This window comes from Buteo buteo, chromosome Z (genome assembly GCF_964188355.1).
Source record: "Buteo buteo chromosome Z, bButBut1.hap1.1, whole genome shotgun sequence".
Lineage (NCBI taxonomy): Eukaryota > Metazoa > Chordata > Aves > Accipitriformes > Accipitridae > Buteo > Buteo buteo.
The window spans coordinates 63,655,532-63,670,105 of record NC_134204.1 but is presented as its reverse complement, the minus strand read 5'-3'; the positions used below and the strand labels follow the sequence as shown (position 1 = coordinate 63,670,105).

Here is a 14,574-nt window from a genome sequence, read left to right as displayed (position 1 = left end):
ATATATCTGATTTCTGCACAACTCTGCAGACATTCATTTGCACAATTTGTGCAAGGCCTACTGCCACAAGCCATGCAGTTGTCCTTAACATGAAATTTCTGACATTAGCAATTTGTAAGCAAAGACAATATTTTACAAAAACCCAGTTCTTTAAGTATGCTGCTAGGAGTGATCATAGCTGAAGATACTAGCTACAGAAAGGAATGAAACATGATGAATGAGTGCACAAACACTGCTGCAATTAATGTTCAGGGGATAGATTTTCAACTCGATCTAAATAGCTTCAAAATATTTTACATCTAACCTAATTATTACAGTTAAAACTTCAGTACTCTCCTGTATTTCTCTGTCAATGACTGAATATTAAGAAGGGGAGTCTTTTTTTCTGTAAATAAAGTGCAAAGTAAAAAGTGCAGTAAAAGATGTCAATAAAAAGGAGGGAACTTGGAAAACGTTGAATGCCTTGTTACTTTGGGCCACATTTCTGAAATATAACCAGAATTTTTAACTGGTACTAGCGATCTTGCTAATTTTCTTTATAGGGATGGTTCCACTATCCTCACTTCCTATTGGCCAGTTCGGTACTGTGGAAATATTCCAGAATTCTTTTTTGTAATTCTCTGGTCAATGTCTCTTTCACATCTGAGTAAAATTATTTACATCTAGCTAACAGCAACAAACTCTGTATATGTTCAGTCATGTCAATGTCTTATTATTCATTAATGTTTTCTAAAAATGGAGCTGTCTTAACATTAATAAAAAGTTAGCTTTTTAAAAATATTTTTGAGAAACAGCAGAACTGGAATATACAGTAATTTGCATTTTATGTTAGTTTGCTACAGTTATCTTTAATATAAAGTAATTTGCCCCTAAAAACCCTGAAATAGAACAAATGCCAAAAGACTCCCTATAGATATAGCAATTTTTAAATTTAAGAGTTCCATTAAACCCACCGACCCACTGAGTCCTATGTAGTTGCATTAGCCTTATGACAAGCTCACAAGAAGGACCAAATACTAACTAATATATAGAAAGTTACACAGAAAGCTCTTCACATGTCCCCATGCAGATTTCCAAAATAAGACCATAGAAGGCCAATGTCTTACCCCTCAGAAGACATTTCTGAAAAATATGATGGGACCTACTATAGAATGCTGGACCCATCTGCTCCTTTTTCTTCACAAGTTACATCCCTACCACAAAATGGAAAACAGCTCATGTCCAAATCCACATGGTTGTTTACACAGCATTTGTGACTACCAGGATTAAAAGCCACCATGTTCTTCACCACATCACTGCTGAACACTTTAAAGCAAGCCTAAGTCCTAACCTTTGAACGCTGTTTGAAAAAGCCTTTCCCCTGGTGTTTATCTTGAACAGGGCAGGACAGGAGGCAACAGTGTTACGAGATTACTATTGCTTCTTGGATGAAGAGCACTTGGCAGGGTCAATACTGCAGCTACCGCAAGCCATCCCTACAAAGCCAGGCTGAGTATGTGGCTGGTCACACAGAAGACTACTTCTTCCTTTTTATCCTTCTCAACAGGCCAAGAGAAAATATTTCCCAGTCACAAGGGGTAGAAAGGGTGTTTTGGTTTGGTTTTGGTTTGCCGTACTCTTCAAGGTGACAGGACACCAAAGGAGAACTGCTCGACTTGGAACAGGTTCTTCTCCTTTTCATGTGGTCCAGGGAAGTTCAAATATTTTTGTCTCCCAGTCCTCTTCCTGAGAACAGGATTATCTGAAATACCAGCAGCTAACACTAACAGCTGCTCTGAAGAAGCCCAGAAACATGTTCAGTTTTGTACCTATTCTTCTGGTCTTCCTTCACAGACCACACCTTTATGAGAGTAGAGGGACAGCTAGGGAGCACACTGGGCAAGGTTTCCTGACAGAAGGGCATTGGATAGCAAAGACTGCTGCTGGGTGAAGTTGTTAGTAGGAGTTTTACAGTCACAGTTGCTGAATTGAGAGCAAACTAGCTCGCAAACATGAAAACCACATTACAAAATACTGGTCAGGAGACAGGGTGTTCATTACAGCCCCAGCCAATACTTCATGTGACAATAAGGCACTCCATAATCACATCTTCCATGTCCTCCACCTGCAGCCCATTTGACATGACTGAAGTGCAGAACCGCCCAACACATTATATGACGAAGTGTAAAACAAACAAAACCCAACAACAAATATATAGGGAGAAATCTGGCAGGCAAAATAATATATCCACACAGTCAGTTTTCCAGGACATTATAACTGATAATCCTGTAAGGAAAAGGTATACTAAGGACTTTGTGTTTGTGTTTTATCCATTAAAAAAGGGCACTAAACACCCCAAAATCTGCTTTGCTACCAAAATCAGAATGAACAGGACAGCTCTTGAACATCTTGGGCTACCAGCACTAACTGCTCTGAACTACTCCCAGCTCAGGGACACAGGTATCGAAGTATCTCCCTGAAGGTTCAAGTTCTGTTTCTGTGAGCAATCCTTATCTCCCAGGCATCCTTAAGGCTAACAGTGCTCCACGCCACCTCAATGACAGGAGAGAGTTGAAGAATTAGCACAAAGAAAGAAAACTGATTCAGCATCTAGGTTTTCTATGTGGTGTTTTTCCCTGCATGAATTATTATAAAAGTAATACAGAATTTCTTCTGCATATTGACAAGCTTTTTTCTTCTAAAAAGGAGAACAAATACAAGCATCCTCATCATCCCCAATTACATTGCAAAGAGTGCTTTTAACTGCCGATAGCTGCTGTGCCTCTGCCTCTTCCAAAACATTGCTATGCAAATTTCCCAAAATGAAGAGTGTGCCAGAGTGCAAGTGTTAAATCTGAAAACCCACATTCCGGTTCCTGTTGGCTGGCTAGAAGGAGAATGGCAAAAGTGGACCATGCTGCTGTCAGGGAACACAACATGACATCATAATCTTTAGCACAGAACTGCAGCTGGAACTGCAAATTCCTTCTTGTCTTACAGTAGCAAGCATTTGTCTTTTTACTAACAACCACATACTCAATGAACATGCTGAATCTGGCCTAAACCTGCAAGTCACTGCAATACCACTTCTGAGCAAACATACTGAAAATTTGACAGAATTTTACATTTCCTCTTCCTCCCCCACCAGAAAAGCAAGATTGCTGGGTTTTGGTAGCTTTAGATCAGAACAACTGCTGTTTCCTAACTGTACCCTGAACAACACTTATGCCAGGAACAGATTCCGAAAACCACTCCCTACTACCAGAGGGAGAATGGATAACACTCAGGATTCATCAGGGAATGGGGAGAGATCTGAAGGTGCAAATGCCTCCTCTATTAAAATGGAAATCTTCTGCAAAATCTTCTAAAGAGAGGAAGTCAATGTTCTTCAATATCTACCATCATGCATAAGATTCCTCCTCTTACATACAGTATTCCCCAATTTTGTTACTATTTTACACAGGTCTTTATCCTGTGTTGTAATACCTAGGCATCCCTGCCATTCTCTTGTGTGGAATTTAACTTTATTTTCTACAGAATAGAGCCACAGGTTTCTTCCCTATTTGTCTCAATACGCTTATTCTTCTTAACAGTGTGCCTTTTTAGGTCTGGGTAAGTATATATTGTTAATATAACACATTTGCCTCATTCAAAATTTCAGAATTTCAGAATTCAGTTTATACCTTGGTTAAGTTCACCTCATAGCTGGTGGCTAAAACTAAAATCCATTGGTTGCCTCTATCTCCAGCAAGCACTAACTTAAAGATTGTATAGAAAAAATGAAACCTTTTCTTAATCTTTATCTAATGTCCACTTTTCTTTGAGTGCCAAACCCCCCAAATATTTTAATCAATTCTCTTGGGTCTCAGACAGTCTTTTAAAGTTTGATTACCTTATTTGGTCTAAACTTTAATTGTTAGACATACCAGTGCCACCAGTGTCAGTATATATAAAAATATACTTGCAAGCTGCACATTCACGGGAGGTTCTTACGTACTACCATACAGCTCATTATTGGACAGATCAAAGTTCACTGAAATGAATAGAAACCTTTAATCCAGATTTTCCCTCTCAAACCTGCAAGTGGCTAAGCACCCTCAGTCTTTGCAATCACAGCTGAGAATTCAGTGTGCTCCCTGTGAATTTAAGCTGACAAGGAACTGAACAGAAGTGTGGGCATACAATGAATATTGAAGTGGTAGAAAATTGAAATAAAAATTAGAAATGAAAACAGAGGGGGTCCCACATATAGTTTCAGGAAAATGTTCCTATCTAGACAAGATAATGGCCAGTCATAAGAAAATAACCTATTATAAAATGTGATGGGAAATTAACTTAAAGACTGCTGGATGAGTTCAAAACTACATACAGAAGGTATGCTAGTAACTACCCTAATTACAAAAAGTAAACTTTTAAAAAAATTTCAAATTTAAATATAATGAAAAGAGTAATTTAACCCTCAAGCAGAACCTATCACTTTGACACTAATGTAGAGTAGGCAGAAAGGAACACAGTTTACTTTTACTGACAAATATAAGATTTTGAAAGTACACATTAAAAAAATACCAGTGTCATTTTCTTAAGTTTGACTGGCTAAAAAGTAGATGTCTCTTACAGAAAAAATGTGTGTCTTTTTCTGACCAATATTTCACGGATTATTTGAATTCCATAACATCAATAACTCATTCTGCAAGTCAGGCAGTGAAGATCTGGCCTCAGGACATCTGCGTGTGGAAATTCATTAAGTACACAAAATAGAAAAACTGCCACCAGAATAAGCATGCAAGAAAACCACACTGTATACAGCTGATTCTCTGAGAAGGAGAGAAAGGACAATGATATGCCAAGAGAGACTGCCCTCAAATACATCCTCTCTCAGGAATGAAATTCACTCGGTTCTGAGATGTCAGGTAGCAACAAAACCTCCCTACCTGTTCTGAACAGTGCAACAAAAGATCTAAAAAGATGAATACTGGTTTGCCCTAGTTTTGTACAGGCCTTTTATCTTATGAATGAAGCTATCTCCCAGCTTGAAGAACAATGGAAGAATAATGGAAAAGGTGAAGGTGCGGAAGAGAGAAAAAAAGGTAATTTGTTCCTACTAAGGGCAAATACAGTCATGTATTTGGGAACACTGGATCACATGTAACCATCAGAAAGAAAAATCATGGAAAAGAGAAAAATGGATGCAGTAGTCTTCAAAACAATACTGGGTTTGTTATTCTTTCTGTTCTTGGGAGGACAGATATCTGATATATTTATGCTGGTTTGTGACCTGGAAGATTAAGATTAATTTTCTGTGTGCTACTCCAACTGCTTGCTTAATTCTTGGTAAGCCAGTTTAGAGCTAGGCTTACATGTGTTCAGATATTACAAGAAACAGATATACCTAGAAGCTTTATGGGATACTTTTTTTTTTTTTTTTTTTTTTTTTTTAGAGTATTAGTCCATTTGGTTTAACAATTTCAAAAGGAATTGAACAAAAATGCTTAGGTGCTTTTAAAATCCCACTTTACAATTTTGATTAAATCCCTTAGAAGTGTCTCAAAAAAACCTTTCCTAAATGTAGACATAATACCTCCTCAAGTCAATGATCCACTGTGAGGACAGATCCATTACTACAGTGACAGCCCTTAACAAGGGATTTATAAAATAAGTAGACTAGTTCAAGAGAGTTCAGCAAAGGGAAGGCTGAATGCTTCTCTTGCTAAGAGCAATTTCTAAAAATTGCAGAGGTCAAAATGCCTACCTGATGCCAGGAGGGTATTCACTGGCATGGTCTACTGAGAAGATTGTACAATTATTTGGTTTTAAGAATGATCTATGGATATATTACCTTTTATTCTGGAAAGATTACTCTGCTGCAGCAGTACTTTCCAGTTTCTAACCATAACTCCCATTCTGCTCATGAATGCCATTCTGTCAAGTTTACAGCCCCAATCTATCACAGTATTTCAGCTGGGCTGCAAAGCTCACAAGTTGGGAACTGCCACTTTCCCAGCTTTCCCAGCTTTGACTTAGATGTTCAGTGTCAGCTATAAAACCAAAAGTCAACATAGTCCATCCTAGCTGGGGATCTAGTACAAGGATCTATAAAAATCCAAATTATTGCATGCTCATAAAAAGGTCAGCTTTTTAGCTTTCGTACATGACTGTTCCATTGATTTCAGCCAAGCTATTACAGTTCATAGAAGCTGAAGATCTTTATCTCGTTCTTGGCTTTTAAAATAAAGAGCTGAAACACCTCCTGAAACATCTTTCAGCAAAACTTTATCATTATTTTTGCAAAAGGATAATAAATAATGTAGAACCATCTTAACTGGGGCACTTCAATTGGAAGAAAAAATTGGTCATAAAATAATAATCTGACCCAATTTTAAGAAGTTTATACAAATGCATTATGCTGTGCACTAAACTTAAATACATAATTTAGATTACTTTGTATGAGAATGACTTAGTAAGCATCAGATCATTCAGAAAGTAGCATGAAGCGAACGTGATGGTCCTGCAGTATAGAATCATAGAATCATAGAATCATTTAAGTTGGAAAAGACCTTCAAGATCATCAAGTCCAACCATCAACCATGTATGTCTGGTTACTGCCATAAACACCAGTTCTCACATCTTTAGTATGAACTGGCTTACAAATAATATCAAAACATGATTTATAGGACTTTTTTGCAATGGAGTATTTCCTTACCATCTCAGGTAAACATGCCCCAGTTGGCCTGTTCCTTCTGAATAACTGCATTACTACTGTAACCACATTAACTGTTCCTCACCTCTTACGTACTTTCCACAGAGGTCAATCATCATCACTAGTCCTTTCCTAAGGACAGCTTTTTCAACACTGCATCTCCGTGGGTGATCTGTACAGATCCTGCCTCACCACTATCGTCCTTCAAAAGAGCCCTTCAGGCTGACCTGTCTTTTTTCCATGTGATCAACAGTTGTTTTTCATTTGAAAAGTCTGACAGTCTGGAAATACACCCAAAGTCAGTCATGTCCCATAGGCACTATCTGCAGACCTCTGAGCACCTATGTCCGCTCCAAGATGTTTGCAGCCTTTCTGCTACCTGGCTGCTTCACTCCAAACATCTGCTGCAGACAACCACACAATGCCACTGGATAAAATCCAAAATATCTCTTGCTGACTCTGAAGTCAGACTGCCAGGCACAGCAGAAGGCACAATCTTTAGCATCTATCTCTCCTTAGGCATTGCTAACATCTTAGTTTCACAAAGTAAAATCGCCTCTATATTACTATTTGTCTGAAACGCTCCAAATGTCCCAACTGGACTGTTTTTTTCTGGTCCAGCATGTCCCCTCTCTTCTGCACTGGAAGTGATCAGTGCTAGCATATAGACTAGACATTTGACAAATTAATTTCTTAAGTACTTCCCCAGCATCTGATTGCTGGTTTAGTGAGTACCTGGTGTGAAATCATATGGAAGAGCTACAAGTGTCTGAGAAGTATGCATAATGTACAGAAATACTGTATTGTGCCACTAGAAGCCTTCATCTTCTTGTCTCTAAAATCTTTACACCTTTCTCTAAGTGATAGAATGTGAAATACTTGTACAAAAATCTGAATGTTTGAAAAACACATAAAATATAGAGGAAGAAGATATATTAGGAACTGCACAAACTGCTAGCACAAACTTTATTCTGATCTCTCTCAATATTCCTGTCATTCTGTGCATGTACATGCAATTTGAAGAGCAGTGAGAACTGATTTTTTGATAGGTATGCTGTAACACACACTATCCTCTTTACCAGTAGTCCACAATTCCTTGCAATGAGCCTTGTTTGTATAAATGCTTCTGCATAGTGGCAAAAAATGTGATTGGTCACCTTCAGGCAACAACTGCAAATGAAGTGTAAGTATTTTCATGGCAATATTCTGCAGAAGTCTCTGACTCAAATTCTTGTACTCTTTACAAAGCTAACATATTCGGCCAATCTATCACCCTTTTAAGTTGAGAGGAAAAGTAACGCACTCTCTTTTGTTTAAGGTTCCAAATAAAATACTGTGACATACTCTGCAAAAAAATGAATGAGAGAGTACACAAGTGCCAGCGATTTCAAATTACTTTTGGGGCTAAAATGATTAGTGCTGAACTCCACAGGGTTTTGAGACTGGACAGAACACACACTCCACTGTAACAGGTGACTTAGAGCATTAAATGTATTGCTGACTGCTATCCAAAGTCACTTCTTGCCCTTCAAAGTGCCTCTACCTTAAAAAAAATCAATACAAAATTAATTATAGGAGGGAACTTGTGTGGACTGTCTCCAGTGAACTCTGCTTCTTTCACACGTAAGTATTTATTGAGCTATTATAGGTGAAATATTAACTGCTGAGCATATGATGCTAGATAATACTCACAGCAACCGCCTCCAGGATTTGTTTAACAGCATCAGCAGCATCTCGTTCACTGTAGTAACCCTTTTCCACAATCCTACAGAAAAAGCAACAAGAGAAATTGTGTTCAGGATTATGCATTAAGGTAAGTAAACCGTGCAGGCAAAAGCTTCTTTTCAAATATAAGCTAGAAAACAATCAAATTTAAATATGACAAGGACTCTGGAGTGCCCCCTAAAGAATTGAAAACAATCCTTTTGCAATTTAGGTTACCTTTGTTTCACAGTTAAATGAAAAACTAGAGATAAAATATCAACTATAATATATACACATTCAGTTGAAAAGTTTTGGAATTTTCTAAAATTCAGGGAATCTGAATTACTCTCAGATAAAACTAGGTATCCTTTAGGAACTGCTTTTTCACTTCCATATTTAACTTAAGCTTCACACCCCCCCTCCCCCATTTAGTTAGTTAGTTATTAAACAAAAGCACTGTGCTATGCACACGCAGACCTGAATTATTCAAGAGAAAGGGTTGGTGTAAGAATTTACTAGCTTCAAATTATCCCTCAAGTATAATGGGCTGAACAAGTGTCTTTTTTTACCCCATTGCTAGAAAACTGGGGGCTCTTTAGGCAAAGAGACACGGTTTCATTAAAACTAAAACTACTTTTTTTTTCTTCTTAACGTAAATAGCCCATATGCTATGTTTATTTTGTATAGATGACACGGTAACAGGTTGATTTTGTAAATGTGCTGACCATGTGGAGCTTATGGGGAATTCAGCAATATTTATGAGTTCTGAAGATCCTGCAAATCTGGTTTTCTTTCTCCCTTTTCTTTTACATCAGTTCAATCTTGTAAAAACAAACAAAACCTCAACTTTCTTCTTTAATAATGTTATCTCCCTGGAACCTTACCACAATAAAAAAATGAAGAAAGAAAATATTTTTCTGTCTTAAGGTAATGTTCTGAAGTGGTATATTTCAACATGTTGTATGCCATGCTGCATAGAAAGGGCAGCAAGGGTTAATGCAGATTTCTGGGCTGGCCTCCCAACCCAACTACAAGTGACAAAGCCCAGGTCTGCTATTGCAGCTCTTTTAGAAGAACACCAGCAGTGATACAGGGTCTTGGGGCTGACTCAGGATTTGCATTGCATGTTCTCCAATAACTGCCATTATAGAATGAAACATTATAGAAATGTGCAGTTCAGTTAAACAGAATCAGCAGAAGATACAGATTTGCACAATGACATATAAGAATTTAATAAAAGAAGGAGCTATCATTAACATGTACTATTGCTCCATTTAAGACACCCAACAGTCTTTTTACTATTGTATTTAACTACACAGAATATTTGTGAACTACAATAATTCTCCCTCAGAGAGTTACCTTAAAGGTCAGATCTTTGACCTGAAGCTTTGACTTTTACCATATTCATTTTTCAAAACCCAAGAAAACATAAACAGATGTTGTCTAGAAACAGAAACTGTGGTGCCTATGAGACATTTTATAAAATGATCCCCTGCAAGCACACAAGCCAGTTTTACAATACAATGCCCTAAAATCCCCATGAAGCAGGAGAGCAAGAAGCCTATAACCTCTGAAGTCAGAAGTTGCTGTAAAGACCTTCTGCTGCAGAGTCTAAAACCAGACTCTGCTTACGGCAAGAAGGGTATACTCCTTTCTCCCCACTTCCCCTCTTTTGCAGTATCTTTTTATCACTTCTCTTCTCTGAAATAACCCACTCATATTGAGCTACCTTCAATTCAACTCCTTACAGCTTTACAAAAGCTGACAGGAAAGGTGTTGACTAATGTACACATGAAAAGCATTACTCCATACTCATCAGAAGATTAAATGCAATAAGAAACAATGCAAAGGTAATAATCCACCAGAAACAGTTGTAACAAGCATGACACCACAGAAAATAGTCTGTACAGGGATATTGCTAACCAGCTGCAATTATTTTACCTTAACACTCATTGTGTTCACAGATAACTAAGTTTATTCACGTGGCATCAGTAACAGCAAGCAATCCCTCTCAAGCATGAGCTCTTCTATTTCACCATGATTTCTTGGCTGCATAATTATTTCACCTTATTTCTAGAAAGTTTTTTTTCTGGCAGCCCTTCCGCTACCATCCCATATGCACTGCTTTGCCTCCTTCGCATTTTTGTACCTCCAGCCCTTCTGCTGCTTTGGTCATTTGTTTAAACAATCAGGGAGAGCTTTACTTGAACTTACCACCACAAGGGTAAAACAAAGCAAAATTTACTCAATGAGGGAAAGTGTTAGGTTTTTAGCCTCAATTTTAGGAAAGAGGTTAAGAAAAATCATAAATTACACAATAAAATGCTACATTATGCTTGAAAGTTAAGAGTCCTCCTTAGCTATTTCAGGCTGAATTATTCTCCTTTGGCAGATTACATGGTGAGACATGAGCCCCAGTGACCCTCTTGCTTGGGTCTTAGTTCCCCCAAATATACTGGTTAGGCTTCCTCCTCCTCTTTAATTCAAATAAAGTATTTCGTGTCAGCCAGCAGGTTCCTGTCTGTAGCATCCATAAAGATTCTGAGAATACAGACACTGCCCCCATCCCACTTGCCCGCTTCCCTGCTGGTATTTTGGGTACTAACTTGCTACTCTGACCATGGCACAGGACGCATGTTAAAACACTGTCCTTGCTTTATAGGATTCCATGTATTAAAGATATTCACATCATCATTCTGTTAAGCTTACAATCTTTAGTAGGGCATGGGAGATCGTAACAAAATTTCAAATTTGATTATAAGGTAGTAAAACCAAAAGTCTGCTGTGCTAGTTTGACCCTCTACTTTCAAACTGCCATAGATTTTGGAATATAGTCCACAATGCACCACAGGAAAAAGACAGGCATCATGGGGCTGCTGCTATGGAAGTGCTGCATGTAGGCTGAGCTGTCAGGAGTGCGCTGAGTTTAATTCTACCATCACTCAGGTCTATGTCCCCTAGGAATGGGCGACCCTGCCCATGCCTTGACTCCAACAGCTGAAGGATGAGCTCGAGCACCTGACCTTAGAAACATCTGAGGCAAAAGGTTTTAAGGTTTCAACAGGATTTGGAGTTCTCTGATTTTTCAACATATGTGACTAAGATCAGAAATACATGGCAGTATAGTTACAATTCAATTTACATTTCTCTCTTCATCCAATAAATTTCTACTTTTACAGTATGGTAAACCAGTATTTATTCTATCCTTCCTTTTTCAAACAGATAAGCCTGGGGTAAAAAAAAAAGACATCTCTAAATGCAGCCAACTTCCTTGTATTTTCTTCCACTCAACAAAATCAAAGAAAAGATGAAGTTCAAAGCTTCCTGTCAATGCCTGACCGATGCAGGAAAGAAAACCACCTGACTGCTGGAAACAAGAGAGATCAAAGAGATGCTCAAGACTGCCCTCTTGACCACAGGATGTAGAAGACCAGCTCACCCTGACTTAGACAACTAAATGTTGCTAAGGATAGGATACTGCTCTCATTATTTACATTAAACATGTAACAGAAAAAGTGCACAGACACTGAATATGAAGCCATTGTGAATTTACACTTTACAGTAAACAAATGTAATGAAGTGTGGGCCCGTATTTCAGGTGAGCAATAAAAAACAACTGTAGAGTTATTGTGCAATGCACATGACTCATCTGCTGATGTTACATTTGAATAACATGCACTGGCAAGCCAATTACAGCTTATGTCACATGTAGTTAACTTTCTATTTTTTCAGAAGTCTAGAATCCAGACTTATTGAGAACACCAACCTAATTCTTAATTAGTAATAATCTAGCAAGTAGAAAACCTAATCTTCTGTAACAGCAATAAATAAAAAAAGACATACTTCTTGCTAAAGATGAAAATTTATTTCTAAGGGCACTCTGCTTTAAAACTAAAACCTGGCTATTGGGCAGTAAGTAAAAGTACCAAAAGAAGATTATCCTGTAGTTTAGGTCCTGTAAGAATGCTGGTGGATCATTTACATATCTATTTTTTGCATCCTCCCTGCGATATTTTACATAAGACAAATGGTAGGTGTGCCAGTTTGCTTTATTATGACAACACTCCTACCTGAGACCAACGAAGCTTCTTTACAAGGATTTTTCAATTTCAGCCTGCAGATTAACAATGACTCATTGCCCTTTTTTCCGTAATGGGAGGAAACCTGCAGAAATGTCTTATTTTGTTATTATGGAAGCAAAACCAATTATATATACCTAGTTTTCCTTAAGGAAAGCATGGATGAAGAAAGGTTAAACCTTTGTTGAGAGGACAGAAAGATAGGAACAGCAATAATAAGGAACTAATTAAATACTCTCTTTGATATGCAAATGAAGGAGCCAGGCAGGTCAAAAGAGTGCTGGAGAGAAAAACTGTGAGGAAGACAGCAGGGAATCTAGAAGAAGGGATACAGAAATACTTAAAGTCAAAGAAAAAAAAGCTTGGAAAAACACTGAATATGATGTTGCAAACATCCAGGAAATTCAAGACAGTGTTTCAAATCAAAGACGACATTCTAGAGCAAGCAAAAATGCGATGTTGATTAAATAAATGATTCATATTCTAATCACATTTATGTAGAAGCATTTTTTCATGCTTGCATGAACAGACATTGAAATATGCTGATTCAGTTGTTTATGCTTGTACATGGTGAGACACTCATCTAACAGTGTCTGTACTGACGGACACCAAGCTACAGGTCTCCTAAAATACCACCTGATTTAATCTTGTCTTTCTAAGAACATGTGAATATATTTGAGAAAATCCACCTCTTTCTATAAAGAAAACCAGGGAAATATTTCCCAAAAGCCCCTCTTCACTCCTCCTTCCCTCTACGGCCGGAGGAGATGGAGATGCCCCTTGGGAACAGCCCCGCTCCCCACGGTGTCAAGAGACACCCCTGCCTGCCTGTCCGCAGGGCCCAGCCACCCACCAGAGCCCACTCCACTGCACCCCCCGACCCAGAGCCCACCATGGCCGCCCCACCACAGCAGCGGTAACACCCTCCCAGCTGCTGCTGAAGCTCAGAGGTGGAAAAGCCTTGCGCCTGTCAGGTAACGGAGCTATAAAGAATTTAGTACTGAGCAAAACCACCCTTAGCACCACACCGCCCAGCAAGCCTCTGGAAGTGGTATAATGTATTTCTTGTGATGCATGCTCTCTTATACACAGCAAGTAGTTGAAATTTGGCAGCTTCCACGTGATCGTCACATGTATGCTTTCAAGTGCTTAATAATTTGCAGTAATGCTTGCCAACTTCCATCTAGCCTTTCTAGCATTTCTGTTCCCTCTGAGTACTGCAAGTTTTCTGGCAATAGAAATCCTTTAACTTTGCAGACAGTTTTCAGTGCAGCCTTTCTCTACCACAGGAGTGCAACGCTTGCTATGTTCCTTACAGTGTTTCTATTATGCACATCTTCATCAGAGTCTGCACCAGCAGATGCATAAATTCTTACCGGTATTCACCATACTTCTGCAGCCTGCAGTATACTTTGGGAAGACCATGTGCTGGATTTTAGTCCTTTTGGGACGTTCTTCTTAGGACTTGGTACTGTGCTTTAATTCACCACATCTGTATGAAGCCACTGAAAGCAGTGGGATATCATAGTAAAAGGAGGTAGGCAGTGGCCACACTTGTTCTGCAGAAACTTTATTACTGGTAGGAAAAAAATAAAAGGAAGAGTGCAGTCCTGCTAAATTAAACACATTTGATCTGAAAATCAATGAGGAAAGAGATGAGGAATCTCAATGTGTCATTTTAGAATCAATTTTCAGAGCTGTATTAAAATTATATTGATATACAATTTTACAGTTGACTGGAATACATGAATCTGGGGATTAATGACAAGCATGTTAGGCAACAAGTGGAAACAATCAATCTCCTACGAAAACAAACAAGTGAACATTTCATCACAGAAGGGAAGGACTAGGCGTCAGGTTTGATTTTTCAATAAGTAATAAAACAGAGGGCCAGATCTTTCCAAATCCAGCAAAACAGCACTTGCATAGCTGCAGTGGTAAAAAAAGGAATCAAAAACCACCCAGCAACCTGCTTTGAACAGGCAGTGGACTCATCCAATGCCAGAGGGTGCTGGACTGGGATAGTCACTGATGGCACACATCTCTTCATGCAAGACTGCCAATACCTTAAATTCTCAGTCAGCACCGGCTGTTGCCCCGGTAGTGAGACCTCTC

The 14,574-nt window shown here is 38.6% G+C and overlaps 1 protein-coding gene across 1 annotated transcript in view; it reads right to left on the bottom strand.

Annotated features, from left to right (window-relative positions):
* CAMK4 (calcium/calmodulin dependent protein kinase IV) overlaps positions 1-14,574 on the bottom strand; it is a 178,565-nt gene that overhangs the window by 50,984 nt on the left and 113,007 nt on the right. The window contains exon 5 of the mRNA XM_075019447.1: positions 8,369-8,441. Coding sequence (XP_074875548.1) covers positions 8,369-8,441 — 73 coding nt within the window. The remainder of the gene's footprint in view (positions 1-8,368; positions 8,442-14,574) is intronic.